Genomic DNA, 20666 nt, shown 5'->3' on the forward strand with positions numbered 1-20666 from the left:
CATCATTGTGGCAGTGCAGGAGGCCCATGATGGACATGTCATCTAGAGAATGGGAGGGGGAGTGGAAATGGTTTGCGACTGGGAGGTGCAGTTGTTTGTTGCGAACTGAGCGGAGGTGTTCTGCAAAGCGGTCCCCAAGCCTCCGCTTGGTTTCCCCAATGTAGAGGAAGCCGCACCAGGTACAGTGGATGCAGTATACCACATTGGCAGATGTGCAGGTGAACCTCTGCTTGATGTGGAATGTCATCTTGGGGCCTGGGATGGGGGTGAGGGAGGAGGTGTGGGGACAAGTGTAGCATTTCCTGCGGTTGCAGGGGAAGGTGCTGGGTGTGGTGGGGTTGGAGGGCAGTGTGGAGCGAACAAGGGAGTCACGGAGGGAGTGGTCTCTCCGGAAAGCAGACAGGGGAGGGGATGGAAAAATGTCTTGGGTGGTGGGGTCGGATTGTAAATGGCGGAAGTGTCTCAGTTCGCAACAAACAACTGCACCTCCCAGTCGCAAACCATTTCCACTCCCCCTCCCATTCTCTTGATGACATGTCCATCATGGGCCACCTGCAGTGCCACAATGATGCCACCCGAAGGTTGCAGGAACAGCAACTCATATTCCGCCTGGGAACCCTGCAGCCCAATGGTATCAATGTGGACTTCACCAGTTTCAAAATCTCCCCTTCCCCCACCGCATCCCTAAACCAGCCCAGTTCATCCCCTCCCCCCACTGCACCACACAACCAGCCCAGCTCTTCCCCCCCACCCACTGTATCCCAAAACCAGTCCAACCTGTCTCTGCCTCCCTAACCGGTTCTTCCTCTCACCCATTCCTTCCTCCCACCCCAAGCCGCACCCCCAGCTACCTACTAACCTCATCCCACCTCCTTGACCTGTCTGTCTTCCCTGGACTGACCTATCCCCTCCCTGCCTCCCCACCTACACTCTCTCCACCTATCTTCTTTACTCTCCATCTTCGGTCCGCCTCCCCCTCTCTCCCTATTTATTCCAGTTCCCTCCCCCCATCCCCCTCTCTGATGAAGGGTCTAGGCCCGAAACGTCAGCTTTTGTGCTCCTGAGATGCTGCTGGGCCTGCTGTGTTCATCCAGCCTCACATTTTATTATCTTGGAATCTCCAGCATCTGCAGTTCCCATTATCTCTATGTCCAACCGTGACTGGTATTCGTTGATGTGTGGTTGTAGGGGGACAAAGGTGAGCCCCTTACTAAGGACTGACCGTTCGTCCTCAGTCAGTGGGAGGTCTGGGGGGATGGTGAAGATGCTGCAGGGCTCAGTGTGGCTGTCTCCTCTGGGGTTGCTGGCTGTGGAGGTTGTGGGCGGAGCGATGAGGTCGTCGGCCGTGGGCGGGGTTCCGTCGGCCGTGGGCGGGGTTCCGTCGACCGTGGGCGGGGTTCCGTCGGCCGTGGGCGGGGTTCCGTCGGCGTCGACCGTGGGCGGGGTTCCGTCGGCGTCGACCGTGGGCGGGGTTCCGTCGGCGGTGGGAGGATCGGGGTGGGCGGCAGCAGCTGCGGTGAGGGTGGTGTGTGGGGTGTTGTACCTGGACGTGGAGGTGGTGACTGCAGCAGCGGTTCCGGAAGTTCTGTGGCCGGCGGAGGCGGATGTGACGTCATCGGTGGGGTCTCCGGCCGTGTCCTCATGGTCAATGGCGGCGGGTGCATGGTGGGGGAGGGGCAGGGACAGAGTCGGGATTTGGGAGGCGCAGGAATCCTCTTGTGGGTGGCAGGGGCCAGTGAGTTGGTTGTACTTACGATTTTTGGTGTCCAGTAAAGCAGAGTGAAACTGAGTATTCAGTCTGTGGATCCTGCGGAGGATTAAAAACAGCAGGTGTCCTTTGCAGGTCTGGGAGAGGGAGGCTCTGAGCTGGGGCAGGCTGGATTGCAGTGCCTGGAGGTACCGGCGCATGGCTGCAAGTGTCTGTTTCAGGACTCGCAGGGAGAAACGCTTCTGAAGGGTCTGAATATTCTGGGTGTAGAGGTGGTCACGGTTGGGGCCAAATTGGCAAGGCTGAAATGTAGACTGTAGTCCCTTGGGGATGATCTGGTTCCATAGGCAGGTGCTGAGGAAGGTGATGTGGCTGTGGTACCTGGTTTGCTTCAGGACATGATCGAGCAGTTTCAAGGCCGAAGAGATTTCAAGAGAGTTGCAATGGGAGAGAGATTCCCTGAGGTTGGTCCGGAGGGAGGAGGGTAACTTCTTCAGGTTAGGCATCCCTGGAAGAGGCTTCGCAGTGAGGTTAAAATAGTATCAGAGATAATGGGAACTGATTTGCTTTTAGCACTCCTCACTGCTCTTTCTCCCAACCTTCTCTCACACTGTTCAACGGTTGTGAAGATTCCACCTTGCCTCTTGAAACATGATCATTTTAAAGCCACTTCCAGCTCTGTTTCTGTTCCGTTCAAGTTCCTTTGTACATCCCAGGATCTTGAGGGTTCTTTTATATCCCCGGGAACCAAACCAAGTTATGCAACAGCTCTCAGGAATTCACTTTGATGCTCCTCAGTTTCTGAGTCTGGTGCATAGATTTCCACAGCTCACTCTGTGAGAGCATTGTACTATCTATCCTTTCCACTTATTTTATGAGGCATATCTGACATTTTTAGTTCCTCGTGAATTTGCATTGTTTATTTTGAAAAACAATCCCAACTGATTGCTAACGGTCTCTATGTTCCTTGTTCTGGCTGCCAGCAGATACACCACATGTTCTCACAACTATCCAATCTGACTTCTGTTAACTTTCTGTCTCTCTCTGTCTGTCTCTGTGAGAGAAAGTACAGACTAACCCCCAACACAAAAGAATATCTCCTTGTACAACCTACCTCCATAGTGACCCAACATAGCCAGATGTTATTCACTGAAATATTATTTTTCTTTCACCTTCAACACAACCTTGATTCTGGGACCCATCTGAATAATTGGAGATGCCAACCCTCTTACTAGACTTACTGGTTTCACCTTGCTCCACACCAAGTTGTATTTGCTTCCTTGACCTGGAAAATGTATACCTTTCTGGTTTTTATTCCAACATGCAGGATATTTTGAGATATGCTGGCTCCTCCTAACATATCCAAAGAACCATTATAATTCCTAGGGTTCAATACATTTTACCATCATCCAAGCAACACAATAAAACTGACAGTTTTTTAAAATTTTTTTTGCATCAAAAGCTTCTTAAGTGTGTTCAGGAGAATTTTTAATGAGTTTTGAGAAGATTTGTAGCTCAGGTTGAGTTTCTGGATGTGAGATTGCTTGCTGAGCTGGAAGGATAGTTTTCAGACGTTTCGTCACCATTCTAGGTAACATCATCAGTGAGCCTCTGGTGAAGCGCTGGTGTTATGTCCCACTTTCTATTTATCTGTTTAGGTTTCCTTGGGTTGTTGATGTCATTTCCTGTGTTGGTGATGTCATTTCCTGTTCTTTTTCTCAGAGGGTGGTAGATGGGCTCCAAATCAATGTGTTTGTTGATGGAGTTCCGGTTGGAATGCCATGCTTCTAGGAATTCTCGTGTGTGTCTCTGTTTGGCTTGTCCTAGGATGGATGTGTTGTCCTAATCAAAGTGGCGTCCTTCCTCATCTGTATGTAAGGATACGAGTGATAGTGGGTCATGTCGTTTTGTGGCTAGTTGATGTTCATGTATCCTGGTGGCTAGCTTTCTGCCAGTTTGTCCAATGTAGTGTTTGTCACAGTTCTTGCAAGGTATTTTGTAAATGACATACGTTTTGCTTGTTGTCTGTATAAGGTCTTTTAAGTTCATTAGCTGCTGTTTTAGTGTGTTGGTGGGTTTGTGGGCTACCCTGATGCCAAGGGTAGTCTGGCAGTCATTTCCAAGATGTCTTTGATGTAGGGGAGAGTGGTTATGGTTTCTGGGGCCCGTTTGGTCTGTTTTTTTTGGTTTGTTGCTGAGGAATCGGCGGACTGTGTTCATAGGGTACCCGTTCTTTTTGAATACGCTGTATAGGTGATTTTCTTCTGCTCTGCGTAGTTCCTCTGTGCTGCAGTGTGTGGTGGCTCATTGAAATAATGTTCTAATGCAGCTTCGTTTGTGGGTGTTGGGATGGTTGCTCCTGTAGTTCAGTATTTCGTCCGTATGTATTGTTTTCCTGTAGACGCTAGTTTGAAGCTCCCCATTGACTGTTCATCCATTGACTTACATACAGATGAGGAAGGACACCACTTTGATTGGGACAGCACATCCATCCTAGGACAAGCCAAACAGAGGCACGAGAATTCCTAGAAGCATGGCATTCCAACCGGAACTCCATCAACAAACACATTGATTTGGAGCCCATCTACCATCATCTGAGAAAAAGAACAGGAAATGACATCACCAACACAGGGAATGACATCACCCATCCAAGGAAACCTAAACACATAAATAGAAAGCGGGACATAACACCAGCGCTTCACCGGAGGCTCACTGATGATGTTACCTAGAATGGTGACGAAACGTCTAAAAATGAACCTTCCAACTCAGCGAGCAAACTTACATCCAGAGCCTCAACCTGAGCTACAAATCTTCTCAAAACTTACTAAAACTGACCCTATTGAGCTGCAATTATCCTAGGTTTGTTTAAATTGTACCTACTTCACAGATAATCATCAGTTTCTCAACCAGATATTTCAATTTATCAATATTTCCATTAAGTTCCAAAAGCTAAAAATCATTCCACAACACCATCAAATTATGAAACTAGATTCGATCAACATTTACAAGATATTTAGGGGAGCAGACAGAATAGATAGAGGCAAGCTAGTTTTCTTCATTGGAGAGTGTAGAATTACAGGCACAGTCTGCGCATTAATGCCAGGCCTCTTAGCTAGAAATTGAAAAATACTTCTGAACATACATTGGTGGTAGAGGATTGGAGCTCTGTCCCATTAATGACAACTGATGCTAGTTCAATTGTAAACATTACAACTCAATTGATTTTTACATAAGTAGTAAGGAAAATGAGGCAGATGAGTTGAGGTCTTATTGAATAGCAAAACAAGCTGCAGGGTAAAATGGTTCAGTGTTATTCCTTTGTTTATCTACTCTTCTTAACACTCTGAAGAGGTTTAAGGAGGCACTTGGTCACTGGTCAATTGCTGGGGACAGAAAATATATGTTACTTGGAGCGTGTCACCTACTCTTTGAGAGCTACAGGCATTCTGATGCTAAATAAATGTAGACATATGTTGTCTTCTACCTGAATGGGTAAATAATCAACCATGACAAAAATAAAACTTGCCTGAAGCAATTAAATGAAATTCAAACTAAGTTCTGAGGAAGGGTCACCGTACCCAAAATGTTGATTCTGTTTTCTCCTTCACAGATGCTGCCAGCCCTGCTGAGCTTTTCCAGCAACTTTGTTTTTGTTCCTGATTTACAGCATCCGCAGGCCTTTTGATTTTTATTAAGTGAATATGCTAGTTTGGCAGTGTCAGAAGGTGGTTTTATATTTGTTGTAGTATTGAAGCTGTTTTCAGCATTTTGCTAGCCAGCCCTCCTTTGGCCATATTGGCTCATATGGAGTCATAGAAAGTCATAGAAAGGTAAATTAACAGAACTTATTATGTCTTTTAAATAAACATTTAAATAAATGTTTCCTACGCACCAGCGCTTCCTCCTGAACCTGTATGCCAGAGAAACAAGCTGGCTCTGTCATTTTTTGGCAATTGGTGTGTAAATGGCATTCCTTCCAACCTGAAATAATCCAAACCAACAAATCTGAACCCATTTCTATGGTCTGTTTTGGGCTGCACTTCTACCTGATATTGTCTACACTCAGTTCCACCTTTGACCCCACCTGTCAAATCTCTGACCTACTCCCGTTGTCTCTCGACTCAATATCCTTGCCAGCCTTTCTATCCCACTCTATTAACTACAAACGACCAGGAATCTACATATCAACATACTTATGCCTAATATATGCTGAAAATATGGAACAGAAACAGAAAGCTCTGGATAAACCCAGCAGGTCTGGCAGCATCTGTGAAGAGAAAAGCAGAGTTAACGTTTCAAGTCCAGAAACCCTTTGTTAAAACAAACGTTATTCATCTTCACTGGTCTTCTCTGGCTCACCATGACTCAATGGGTTGAATTCAAAACCTTGTCCTCATCATCAAAGCAGCCACAGCCTCTCTGCAACCTGCTTCACATTTACACTCTCTTCGATAGCTGCTGACTCTGGAGGCCTGTGTCACCTTCTTCCCTCTATCCAGCTACTGCTACGGTCAGACTCACTCTCCTGAGCTGCCTCACTAAAATCTCTCCAAATGTTTATCTGTCCCTAAAAACAATCTCAGAACTCAACTGAGATTTCAATTAACCCTCCTAATCTTGATACATGGAGAGGAAGATTTGTGTTAAGATACCACTTTTCACAACAAAAAGATCAAAGAAATACATGGAGGTACTTTTGAAATGTTGTCACTGTGCTAAGGTAGGAAACATGACAACCAGTTTATGCCAGCTCAGGTTCCTGAACAACCATCGGTTGTTTAGTCATGATGACTGAGGAGAAATATCAACCAGGTCCTACACTGCCCTTCTTCAACATAGTCAGAAACTGGGAGCAGCAGTAGGCTATTTACCCTTCGAGCATGCTCTGTCATTCAATATGATTATGGATGATCTCCTATTTCAACACCATATTCCCACCTCCTCCCCAAAGCCCGTGATGCCTTTAAAATCTAAACATTTAACTATCTCCTTCATGAATATGTTCAGTGATCTGGTTTCCACACTTTTGGACTTAAAGAATTCCATGGCTTCATTATGCTTTGAATGAAGAATTATTTCCTCATCTTAGTCCTAAAAGATCCATCCTGTCTCCTGAGACTGTGACCACTGGTTCTAGAGATAATGGGAACTGCAGATGCTGGAGAATCCGAGATAACAAAGTGTGGAGCGGATGAACACAGCGGGTCAAGCAGCATCTTAGGAGCTGCTACCTGGCCTGCTGTGTTCATCCAGCTCCACCCTTTGTTACCACTGGTTCTAGACTCCCCAACCAGGGAAAACATCCTCCCCAAATCTAGTCTGACCAGACCAGTGAGAACTTCATGCATTTTAATCAGATCCCCTCTCATCCTTCTAAACTCCAGCGAAGACAGTCCCAGTAAAACCCATGTGTCCACATACGGCAATCTTGCAATCCCCAGTATCAGCCCACTATGACCCTCCACTGCACTGCCTGCATGGCAAGTATATCCTTCCTTAGGTAGGGAGACCAAAAATGCATGCAGTTTTACCTCCACTTTGAGAGAGAACACAGAGATGCAGCACTCCCTTGGTATGGCTGTGGAGTACCATTTTGAATTATGTATTCTAATTGCTCGAGTGGGAAGTGAACCCAGGACCTTGAGGCATAGGAGTGAGAATGTTACCCACTGAAACGTGCTGGTAAAATGACAAAGGTCCAAGACTTATCATCCTTTAGGAGATTCGACAGGGAATTCTCCATAAAAGGCACCATGCAAATATCTTCTTTCTTTTTCATCTCGCAAGCATTTTCTTCTCTTGCAGTATAAGGTGCTGCAGTTCATTTTTTTTGTACAGTTTACAAAAGAGCAAGTTAAAGCCAACAGTACAGGGCATTTTAAAAACTGGAAATCAAATATTTACCTTATTTGCAGACATACAACATAGTACGCATTTATAATATTAGTATATATGTTAAAATTAGAATGTTCCAGATGGACGTACAGGATATGAGCATTTGGTTTTCTCACTGAGAGACTTGTGTGCCCCCTGCATTACAAAAAAAGTCTGCACCTTGTAGGAGAATAATCACTACACTCGCAATAAAACTGTCTCCTTCACTGTATTCAATTTATGTTCTGCCACAGAACATTATGTTCTCACCATCAGCAGCAAATACCAACTGTCAGTCTGAAGAAACTTTACAAGAATTTATAAAGCATTAAGTAGGGGTAGGTGATGGCCTCATGGTATTATTGCTAGACTATTAATCCTGGAACCCAGCTAATGTTCTGAGGGACTTGGGTTTGAATCCAATAATTCAATAATTAAAAAAAAGTATGGAATTAAGAATCTACTGATGACTGTGAAGTCATTGCTGATTGTCCGAAAAACCTGTCTGGTTCACTAACATCCTTTAGGGAAGGAAATCTGCCATCCTTACCTGGTCGGGCCTACATGTAACTCCAGACCCACAGCAATGTGGTTGACTCTCAATTGCCCTCTGAAATGGCCTAGTAAGCCACTTAGTCGTGTCAATCGCTACAAAGTTTCAAAGAAATGAAATGGAACGGATCACCTGGTATTGATCTAGGCACCGGAAAAGACAATGGCAGAAACAGCCTTGTTGACCCAGCAAAGTCCTCCTCACTAACATCTGGGGGGTTGTGCCAAAAGTGGGAGAGCTGTCTCACAGATCAGTTAAGCAACAGCCTGATATAGTCATACTCACGGAATCATACCTTACAGACAACATCCCAGATACCACCATCACCATCCCGTACTGTCCCACTGGCAGGACAGGCCCAGTAGAGATGGTGGCACAGTGGGATACTGTCGGGAGGGCATTGCTCTAGGAGTCCTTAACGTTAACTCCAGACCCCATGAAGTCACATGGCTTCTGGTCAGACATGGACAAGGAAACCTCCTGCTGATTACCCCATACCGTCCTCCCTCAGCTGATGGATCAGTCTCTCCTCCATGTTGAACAACACTTGGAGGAAGCACTGAGGATGGCAAGTGCACAAAATGTACTCTGGGTGGGGGGTTTCAGTGTCCACCACCAAGAGTGGCTCGGCAGCAGTACTGCTGATAGAGCTGGTCGGGTCCTAAAGGACAGAGCTGCGAGACTGGGTCTGCGGCAGGTGGTGAGGGAACCAACAAGAGGGAAAAACATACTTGTCCTCATCCTCACCAATCTGCCAGCTGCAGTTCCATCTGTCAACAACAGTATTGGTAAGAGTGACCATTACACGGTCCTCGTGGAGTCAAAGTCCCATCTTTACATTGAGAATAACTTGCATCGTGTTGTGTGGCACTATCACTGTGCTAAATGGGACAGACTTTACACAGATCTAGCAACTCAAGGCTGGGCATCCACGAGGTGCTGTGGGCCATCAACAGCAGCAGAATTGTACTCCAGCACAATCTGTAACCTCATGGCCCGGCATATCCCTCACACAACCATTACCATCCAGCCAGGGGATCAACCCTGGTTCAATGGAGTGTGCAGGAGGGAAGGCCAGGAGAAGCACCAGGCATACCTGAAGATGAGATATCAACCTGATGAAACTACCAAACAGGACTAGCTGCACACCAAACAGCAAAAGCAGCAAGTGATAGACAGAGCTAAGCGATCCCATAACCAATGGATCAGATCTAAGCTCTGCAGTCCTGCCATATTCAGTCGTAAATGGTGGTGGACAATTAAACGACTCACTGGAGGAGGCGGCTCCACAAATATCCCCATCCTCAATGATGGAAGGGCCCAGCACATCAGTGCAAAAGATAAGGTTGAAGCATTCACAGCAATCTTCAGCCCGCAGTGTCGAGTGGATGATCCATCTTGGCCTCCTCCAGGTACCAGTCTTCAGCCAATTCAATTCTCTCCACGTGATATCAGGAAACAGCTGGAGACACTGGATACTGCAAAGGCTACGGGCCCTGACAACATTCCAGCGACAATACTGAAGACTAATGCTCCAGAACTCAATGCTCCCCTAGCCAAGCTGTTCCAGTAAAATTACAACACTGGTATCTATCCAGCAATGTGCGAAAATTGCCCAAGCATGTCCTGTACACAAAAAGCAGGGCAAATCCAACCTGACCAATTCCTGCCCCATCAGTCTCCTCTCGATCATCAGTAGAGTGATGGAAGGTGTCAGTAACAGTGCTACCAAGCAGCTCCTGCTCAGCAATAACCTGCACAGTTACGCCCAGTTTGGGTTCTGCCAGGGCCACTCAGCTCCTGACCTCATTACAGCCTCGGTTCAAACATGGACAGAAGAGCTGAATTCCAGAAGGCGAGGTGAGAGTGACAGCCCTTGATATCAAGGCTGCATTCGATTGTGTGGCATCAAGGAGCCCTGGCAAAACTGGAATCAATGAGTTTCAGGGGACAAACTCTCTGCTGGTTGGAGCTATATTTGATACATAGGAAGATGGTTGTGGTTGCTGGAGTCAGTCATCTCAACTCCAGGACATCTCTGCAGCAGTCCCTCAGGGTAGTGTCCTTGGCCCAATCATCTTCAGCTGCTTCATCAATGACCTTCCCTCCATCATAAAGTCAGAAGTGGGATGTTTGCCAATGTTTGCACAATGTTCAGCACCATTCATGACGCCTCATCTACTGAAGCAGTCCATATTCAAACGAAACAAGACCTGGACAATATCCAGGCTTGGACTGACAAATGGGAAGTGACATTCGCGCCACACAAATGCCAGGCTATGACCATCACCAATAAGAGACAATCTGACCTCCATGGGGGTGGTGATGGCCTCGTGGCTGTTAATTGAGACCTGGATAACATGCTGGTGACCTAGTTTCAAATCCTGACACAGCAGATGGTGGAAACTGAATTCAATAGATATCTGGAATTAAAAATTAAATGATGACCATGAATCCACTGTTGATTGTCAGGAAAAATGCATTTGGTTCACAAATGCCCTTTTGGGAAGGAAACTGCCATTGTTACCTACATGTGACTCCAGGCCCACAACAATGTGGTTGACTCTGAACAGTCCTCTGGTCAATTAGGGGTGGGCAATAAATGCTGCCTGGCCAGTGACGTCCTCATCCCGTTAATGAATAAAGGAACTGCCACAACTTGACATTCACTGGTGTTGCCATCACTGAACCCCCCACTATCAATTTCCTAGGGGTTATCATTGATCAGAAACTCAACTGGACTCAACAAATCATCACAGTGGCTTGAAAAGCAGGCCAGAAACTAGGAATATTTCAGCAAGTAACTCACCTCCTGACTCCTCAAAGCCTGCCCACCACCTACAAGGCACAAGTCAGGAGTGTGATGGAATACTCCCCACTTGCCTGGATGGATGCAGCCCCAACAACACTCAAGAAGCTTGACACCGTCCAGGACAAAGCAGCTGCTTGATTGGCACCACATCCACAAACATCCCACTCCCCCCACCACCAACACTCAGTAGCAGCAGTGTGTACTATCTACAAGGGGCACTGCAGAAATTCACCAAAGATCCTCAGACAGCATCTTCCAAACCCACGACCACTTCCATCTAGAAGGACAAGGGCATCAGATACATGGGAACACCACTCCCTACAAGTTCCCGTCCAAGCCACTCACCATCCTGACTTGGGAATATATCGCCGTTCCTTCACAGTTGCCAGGTCAAAATCCTGGAATTCCCTCCCTACAGGCATCGTGGGTCAACCCACAGCAGGTGGACTGCAGCGGGTCAAGAAGGCAGCTCACCCCCACCTTCTCAAGAGTAGCTAGGGATGGACAATAAATACTGGACCAGCCAGCGACAACCACATCCCACAGAATGAATTGAGAAAATAAAATAAAATGAATCAGTAAACTGTGACGATAAAAGACACACTGAAAAGTGCAATGTTCTTTGCAGTGAAGTGAGATCTTTCTCACCTCTTTCTCACCTGATTTCTTTGGTCATTTAAAAACTTGTAATCCTCGTTAAGGTAATGATGCTGGGGAATGGAATGCTTTCCACCACAAGATTCAAATACTCCCAGGGTAAGTACAGCATGTGATCTGATACAGAGTAAAGCTGTCTGTACTGTCTCCGCCCTCATCTTAAGGTGAAGGGATGGCATAATGGCATTATCACTAGTATATTAATTCAGAAACTCAGTTAATGTTCTGAGGGCCAGGATTCAAATCCCAAATATATCTGGAATTAAGGCTCTCCTGATGGCATTGTTGATTTTTTTTGGAAAAACCCACCTGGTACATCAATATTCTTCAGGGAAGGAAATCTGCCATCTTTACCCAGTCTGGCCTATATGTGACTCAATGTGATGGACTCTCACCTGCCCTCCAAGCTTGCCCAGCAAGCCACTCATTTGTATCAATCACTGCACAGTCTCAGTGAGGAAATGATCCAGATAGACCATCTGCCAAGGCACTGGAAAACAAGAACAGCTCTGTTGACCCTGCAAAGCCCTCCTTACAAACATTGGGGGCTAGTGCCAAAATTGGGAGAGCTGTCTTTCAGCCTGATCTCGTCATACTCATGTAATCATGTCTTACAGACAATGTCCCAGACACCACCAGCCGGACAGACCCAGAACATGTGGCGGCACAGTGGTATACAGTTGGGGTGGAATTGTTCTTGGAATCCTGACCCCATGAAGTCTCAACGTTTCAGGTTAAACACGGACAAGGAAATGCCCTGGACAATGGATAATCCATCCTGGCCTAATCCAGAGGTCTCCAACATCACAGTTACCAGTCTTCTCCAATTAAATTCACTCCACATGATATCAAGAAATGGTTGCAGACACTGGATACTGCAAAGGCTTTGGGCCCTGACAACATTCCGGCAATAGTGCTGAAGAATAATGCTCTAGAACTTGCCGCTCCCCGAGCCAAGCTGTTCCAGTACAGTTACAACACTGGTATCTACCCAGCAATGTGGAAAATTGCCCAAGTATGTCCTGTACATAAAAAGCAGGACAAATCCAACTCCACTAATTCCTGCCCCATCAGTCTCCTCTTGATGATAGTAAAGTGATGGAAGGTGTCAGTAACAGTGCTATCAAGCGGCACCTGCTCAGCAATAACCTGCTCAGTGACGCCCAGTTTGGGTTCTGTCAGGGCCACTCAGCTCCTGACCTCATTACAGCCTCGGTTCAAACATGGACAAAAGAGCTGAATTCCAGAGGGTGAGATGAGAGTGACTTGCAAAACTGGAATCATCGGGTATCAGGGGCTGGTTGGAAAACTACAGAGGCTGGAAATCAGAAACAAAAACAGACATTGTTGTAAAGGCTCAGCAAGTCTGGCAGCATTTGTGGAGAGAAATCAGAGTTAACGTTTCGGTTCCAGTGACCCTTCCTTTATTGGAGTCATACCTGACCCATAGGAAGATGGTCGTGGTTGTGGGAGGTCAGTCATCTCAGCTCCAGGACATCTCTGCAGGAGTCCCTCAGGGTAGTGTCCTAGGCCCAACCATCTTCAGATGCTTCATCAATGACCTTCCCTCCGTCATAAGGTCAGAAATGGGGATGTTCGCTGATGATTGCACAATGTTCAGCACCATTCATGACTCCTCAGAAACTGAAGCAGTCCGTGTTCAAATGCAACAAGATCTGGTCAATATCCAAGCTTGGCCAGAAAAGTGGCAAGTAACATTCATGCCACACAAATGCCAGGAAATGAGTATCGCCAATAAGAGACAACAATTGCCCCTGATGTTCAATGTTGTTACCATCGCTAAAACATCCCGGGAGCTTACCATTGACCAGAAAGTCAATGGGACTCAACCATATAAATATAGTAGCTACAAGAACCAATCAGAGACTACGAATACTGTAGCAAATAACTGACTTCCTGACTCCCCAAAGCCTGTCCACATCTACAAGGCACAAGTCAGGAGATCAGGAGCTAAATGGCCCTGGCGGAACCCAAACTGGGCATCACTGAGCAGGTTATGCTGAGCAGGTGCTGCTGATGATCGAGTAGACGCTGATGGGGCGGTCATTGGTTGGTTTGGGTTTGTTCTGTTTTTTATGTACAGGCATTCCTGGGCAAATATCTACATTATCAGGCAGTTGCCAATGTTGTAACTGTACTGGAACAGTTTGGCCAGGGAAAGCTCTGGAGCACAAGGAACAAGAGCCGTGGTGGAATACTCCCCACTTGCCTAGATGGGTGCGCTCCAACAATGCTCAAGAAGTCTGACACCATCCAGGAAAAAGCAGTTGCATGATTGGCAGTACATCCACAAACATCAACTCCCTTCACCACCAATGGTCAATAGCAGCAGTACCTAATCTTTACAAGATGCACTGCAGAAATTCACCAGAGATCCTTGGACAGCACCCTCCAAAACCATGACCACCACGGGAATATCACTGTGGGTCACTGTGGTCACTGTGAGTCAACCTACAGCACATGGACTGCAGCGGCTCAAGAGGGCAGCTCACCTCCACCTTCTCAAGGGCAACCAGGGACTGGCAATAAATGCTGGCCGAGCCACTGACCCCCACATCCCACCAGTGAAGAAAATAATTTTAAAGAAAATAAACACTCCCAGGACAGGGACAGTACATGTTTAGATGCAGAGAAAGGTATCTTTAACAATTCTTCATCAAATACTCCAAGGACAAGGACAACATGTTATAGGATAAAGAGTAAAGCTCTGTCTACACTATTCCCATCAAGCACTCTCAGCAGAGGATCACCATGGGGTTAGAAATAGTGTAAAGTTCCCTCTACGTTATCCTCATCAAACATTCCCAGCAGAGTTAAAACATGGGGTTAGAAACAGTGTAAAACTCTCCCTACACTGTCTGCATCAAACATCCCACAATTGGTATCGCATGGCATTCGGTACGGAATAAAATTACCTCTACATTGTCCTCATCAAACATTCTCAGGACAGGTACAGGATGGAGTTAATTATAAAGCTCTCCCTACAACTACACCAAGCTTCATTTTTTCCGAAATAAACCAAAGAACTGCAGACGCTGGAAATCTGAAACAAAGAGCAGAGATTTCTGGAGAAACTCAGCAGGTCTGGCAACATGTGATAGAAAGCAGAGTTAACATCTGAGTCCAATGACCCTATTCTGAGGAAGGCCACTGGGTTTGAAACATTAACAGTGTTTTCTCTCTAAAGGTGCTGCCAGACGGTCCTCAGTTTTTCTTTGTTCATTGTCTTTCACCATCACATCTTTTGTTTTCTTTATCATCTAATTTGAAAAGTTCCAATGAGGGTTATGATCACAAGTCTACTTACTGACTCCGAAGCCACCATTCTTGCTCATGAAATCCAGAAAAGATTGTAACAGGTGGCAAAGTGTCATCACTATCCCCAGATCTGTAACAGCAAAATGCTGCAACCCTCGATGGCTTCTTACAAATTGCAGGCCTGCTGAAATGCTTTTGTCAAAGAGTGTCTGGAGGTATTCCTTCGCTTTGCCAGGTAACTCCTCTGGGAGTTTTTCTATCCAGGTACTAACATAAGGTCGCCAACCAAGATCAACTGGGTCCTGACATGATATTAAAAAGAGAAGCACTGTTAGTTAACTCCTTCCAAATTGCCCAATCCTGTCAGCACCCTCATTTAAAAGGCACCATGAGCTTATTTACCATCTTCATCATCTTTGGTTGACAATTGTTAAGATTTCTGTGAGTGTTCCCAACTTTATTTATTTAGCAATTTAATGTTATTACTGTTGTTGACTGTGAAAAGTGATGCAAACTATTTAACTCCTCTGTCATCTCCTGGTTTCTCATTATTACTTCCCCAGCCTTGGTCTCCAAGGGCCTTTGTTCACTTTGGTCTTTTTTTCCCTTTGAATATGTCTAAGGAAGCTCTTACCATCTGTTTCCTACTACTTGCTAGTTTGAATCTATTGCTCATTTTTGGTTATCCTTTGTTGGCTTTTTAAACTTGCCTTATCGTTCGATTTAACGCAAACCTTTGCCACATTCTACTTTCTTTTTCAATTTCAAATTATCCTTTATTTCATTAGTTAACCATGATTAGTTTATTCCCTTTCCAGAGTCTTATTTTGTAACTTGGATATATTTTTGCTGTTAGTCTTGAACTATCTTGTTAAACATTTGCCAAAGAACCTCAATCTTTTTTGTGCTAAACTCTTTTCCCAGTCCAGCAGACTCAGCCCTTGTCCTTATGTGATTATCCTGATTTAAGTGCTAAACTTCCACAAAGGGGAGGCAACGACCTCGTAGCATTATCATTTGATTGTTCATCCAGGAAACCCAGATAATGTTCTGGAGACCCAGATTTGAATCCCACCACAGCAGATGGTGGAATTTGAATTCACTAAATATCTGGAATTAAGAATCTAATGATGTGGTGAATCCATTGTTCATTGTCAGAAAAATCCATCTGGTTCACTAATGTCCTTTAGGGAAGGAAACTGCCATCCATAACTGGTCTGGCCTACATGTGACTCCAGACCCACAGCAATGTGGTTGACTCTGAACTGTCCTCTGAGCAATTAGGGATGGGCAATAAATGCTGCCTGGTCAGCGACACCCTTGTCCCATGAATGAATAAAGGAAAATAAAAAGTTACTCCCTCTCAAACTGAATGCTAAATTATGTTATGGTCACTGTTCCCTTAGGGATCTTTTCCTCTGAGATTATTTATTAAACCTTCCTCAGTACACATTATGATACCTAAAATAGCCTGCTCCCCAGTTGTATTTATTACATATTGCTCTAGGAAACTGTTCCAAATACACTGTCTGAATTCTTCCTAGTGGCTACCACTGTCAATTTTAATTTTTGGGATGATATCTTACCATATAAACCATAGCACACCTGCTGATTGTAGCAGGGCTAGCTTGGGAAAGGCTGTCCACCTCAAAGAGTAGCCTCATGCCTCGTGGCAAGCTGATGCGTTCCCCATTGGACAAGCACAGAGTCCTGGTGTCATCCAGTACTGTGTTGAGGTTTTCTACCCACACCGTGTCTACTGGGCCATCCATGATTATCCATCGCCAGCTGGTCAAGGCTGTAACATCTGGAAGAACATAAAAAGGGTGCATTAATAGAACCTGTGCCCTATTATGGAACTGTCACCCCAGGATCTGAACTTACAGCCTAGGTTTAAAATCTCTCTAGACACCAATTGCTGATCCAGAAATGCATTCTTTCAATTCTTGTGATAGAAACTGGATATCATGATCATTATATGTGCCTTGACACAACCCTCTTCAATTACTCAGAAAGCAATAACTGAAGCAAAATGGTTCTGCTCCACTTCCTGAATCAATCTTTTACCTGTTCTAATCTGTTGTTTTTTATCAGTGGCTCTTGCCTTCCACACCATTTCTCTAGTCATTTATTCGTATCTACCTTCCACGGAACACAAATTTTACTTTTTGATCTTAAATCCAAGCACTTTACCTTTTCCATTCTTTGAACTTATTTATGAACTGTTCAGTCATTAAATAACACTAAACTATGTGGCATTTCTCTCATAGAGCAAACTGGTTTGTCCCACTTCCCCAGACCCCACATTCCTGCAAGGCTTTTCTCCTTCCAATATTTCACCACAATACCATCAGAGCAGAGGGTGGCCATTCGGCCCATTGAGTCTGCTCTAACATTTAATGAGATCATGGCTGATCTAATAATCCTCAACTCCACTTTCCTGCCTTTTCCCCACAATCCTTGATTCCCTACTGGTTAAAAATCTCTGAATCCAATTCTATCTGATCTGTTATTTCCTGAAAGCTATTATTGTATCTGGGCACAGCACCCTATCAGAAGTGAATTCCATCCCAAACCATCCAATTCCTGTAGCAAGTAACTCATCTACTGACTCCCGAAAACCTGTCTCAAATAATTCCATGAAGAAGTAAAAGAGTGAAAGGGACAGCAAGAACTGCAGATGCTGGAGACCTGACTAAAACGTCAGCTTCCCTGCTCCTCTGATGCTGTCCTGCTCCTCTGATGCTTCCCTGCTCCTCTGATGCTGCCCTGCTCCTCTGATGCTTCCCTGCTCCTCTGATGCTGCCCTGCTCCTCTGATGCAGCCCTGCTCCTCTGATGCTTCCCTGCTCCTCTGATGCTGTCCTGCTCCTCTGATGCTGTCCTGCTCCTCTGATGCTTCCCTGCTCCTCTGATGCTGCCCTGCTCCTCTGATGCTTCCCTGCTCCTCTGATGCTGTCCTGCTCCTCTGATGCAGCCCTGCTCCTCTGATGCTTCCCTGCTCCTCTGATGCTGTCCTGCTCCTCTGATGCTTCCCTGCTCCTCTGATGCTTCCCTGCTCCTCTGATGCTGCCCTGCTCCTCTGATGCTTCCCTGCTCCTCTGATGCTGCCCTGCTCCTCTGATGCTTCCCTGCTCCTCTGATGCTTCCCTGCTCCTCTGATGCTGCCCTGCTCCTCTGATGCTTCCCTGCTCCTCTGATGCTGCCCTGCTCCTCTGATGCTGTCCTGCTCCTCTGATGCTTCCTTGCTCCTCTGATGCTGCCCTGCTCCTCTGATGCTTCCCTGCTCCTCTGATGCTGTCCTGCTCCTCTGATGCTGCCCTGCTCCTCTGATGCTTCCCTGCTCCTCTGATGCTGCCCTGCTCCTCTGATGCTGCCCTGCTCCTCTGATGCTTCCCTGCTCCTCTGATGCTGTCCTGCTCCTCTGATGCTGTCCTGCTCCTCTGATGCTTCCATGCTCCTCTGATGCTTCCCTGCTCCTCTGATGCTGCCTGGCCTGCTGTGTTCCTCCAGCTCCACGCTGTGCTGTCACTGTGTAAAAGAGATTGTTTTCACTGTCACTTTGGTCCCTTTGCTTTCATCTTTAATTTCCACTTAGTCTTCTCTGCTTTAAAGGAAATAATCCCAATTTTTTACTGCTCGTCCATAAAATAGTATTCCTTCATTCCTGGATCTCTAATTCCATCCAATTTGAATGACAGGCCATCAGAGGTGAAACATTAATTCTGTTTCTCTCATCACAGATGCCGTCTGACCTGTTAAGTGGTTCGAACAGGTTTTGTTTGTGCTTCTGATGAACATATTAATCGTAACTATTAATCTTTCTTCCTTAAAATATTTCTCACTTGACAACAATCATTGAAGAAAACAGAACTGTACATTGCGCTCACCTTGTAAATGGCCTTCTTAATTATTCATTGCATGTGAACGTATTTGCAAAATCAGCATTTATTGCCGATTTCTAATTGCCCATGAGAAAATCGGGGTGAGCTGACTTCTTGAGCCTCTGTAATTCATGTTGTGGATTTTCAGATTCTGTTCCAGCAACAGGGAAGGGTGGTGTGTGGCTTGGAGAGGAACTTGTAAGTATTCATGTTCCCATGGATCTGCGGTTGTTGTCCTTCCAGGTGTCAGGGATTACGAGTGTGGAAACTGCACTCGGGATTAATCCAGCAAGCTGCTGTACAGATTCTTGTTGATGGTACACATTGCTGCCACTGTGCACTGATGGTGGTGGAAAAAGTGAGTACTTGAGCTGTGATAACAAAGTGTGAGGCTGGATGAACACAGCAGGCCCAGCAGCATCTCAGGAGCACAAAAGCTGATGTTTCAGGCCTAGACCATTCATCAGAGAGGGGGATGGGGAGAGGGAACTGGAATAAATAGGGAGAGAGGGGGAGGCGGACCGAAGATGGAGAGTAAAGAAGATAGGTGGAGAGGGGAGTATAGGTGGGGAGGTAGGGAGGGGATAGGTCAGTCCAGGGAAGACGGACAGGTCAAGGAGGCGGGATGAGGTTAGTAGGTAGGAGATGGAGGTGCGGCTTGGGGTGGGAGGAAGGGATGGGTGAGAGGAAGAACAGGTTAGGTAGGCAGAGACAGACTGGGCTGGTTTTGGGATGCGGTGGGGGAAGGGGAGATTTTGAAGCTGGTGAAGTCCACATTGATACCATTGGGCTGCAGGGTTCCCAAGCGGAATATGAGTTGCTGTTCCTGCAACCTTCGGGTGGCATCATTGTGGTAATGCAGGAGGCCCATGATGGACATGTCATCTAAAGAATGGGAGTGGGAGTGGAAATGGTTTGCGACTGGGAGGTGCAGTTGTTTATTGCGAACCGAGCGGAGGTGTTCTGCAAAGCGGTCCCAAAGCCTCCGCTTGGTTTCCCCAATGTAGAGGAAGCCACACTGGGTGCAATAGACACAATATATCACATTGGCAAATGTGCAGGTGAACATCTGCTTGATATGGAAGGTCATCTTTGGGCCTGGGATGAGGGTGAGGGAGGAGGTATGGCGCACTGACCTCTACATCGCCAAGGCCAAACGTCAACTCTCCGACACCTCCTCCTACCGCCCCCTTGATCATGACCCCACCACCGAGCACCAAACCATCATCTCCAACACCATCCATGACCTCATCACCTCAGGGGACCTCCCAACCACAGCCTCCAACCTCATTATTCCCCAACCCCACGCGGCCCGTTTCTATCTCCTTCCCAAAATCCACAAACTTGCCTGACCTGGTCGACCCATTGTCTCAGCCTGTTCCTGCCCCACCGAACTCATCTCCATTTTCTCACCTTTGGTCCAGGAACTCCCCACCTACATCCGTGACACCACCCATGCCCTCCACCTCCTCCAGGACTTCCAATTCCCTGGCCCCCAACACCTCATTTTCACCATGGACGTCCAGTCCCTATACACCTGTATTCCTCATGCTGATAGCCTCAAGGCCCTCCGCTTCTTCCTGTCCCGCATGCCCAACCAATCCCCTTCCACCGACACCCTCATCCGCCTAGCTGAACTCGTCCCCACCCTCAACAACTTCTCTTTCGATTCCTCCCACTTCCTACAGACAAAGGGGGTGGCCATGGGTACCCGCATGGGCCCAAGCTATGCCTGCCTCTTTGTAGGTTACGTGGAACAGTCCCTCTTCCGCACCTACACAGGCCCCAAACCCCACCTCTTCCTCCGTTACATTGATGACTGTATCGGCGCCGCCTCTTGCTCCCCAGAGGAGCTCCAACAGTTCATCCACTTCACCAACACCTTCCACCCCAACCTTCA

At 46.5% G+C, this 20666-nt stretch overlaps 1 protein-coding gene across 1 annotated transcript in view; it reads right to left on the reverse strand.

Annotated features, from left to right (window-relative positions):
- LOC125452334 (dynein axonemal heavy chain 6-like) overlaps positions 1-20666 on the reverse strand; it is a 920763-nt gene that overhangs the window by 545134 nt on the left and 354963 nt on the right. Inside the window, exons 39-40 of the mRNA XM_059645527.1 lie at positions 16470-16690; positions 14933-15185 (exon numbers count right to left, since the gene is read on the reverse strand). Coding sequence (XP_059501510.1) covers positions 14933-15185; positions 16470-16690 — 474 coding nt within the window. The remainder of the gene's footprint in view (positions 1-14932; positions 15186-16469; positions 16691-20666) is intronic.

Source organism: Stegostoma tigrinum, chromosome 4, assembly GCF_030684315.1.
Source record: "Stegostoma tigrinum isolate sSteTig4 chromosome 4, sSteTig4.hap1, whole genome shotgun sequence".
Lineage (NCBI taxonomy): Eukaryota > Metazoa > Chordata > Chondrichthyes > Orectolobiformes > Stegostomatidae > Stegostoma > Stegostoma tigrinum.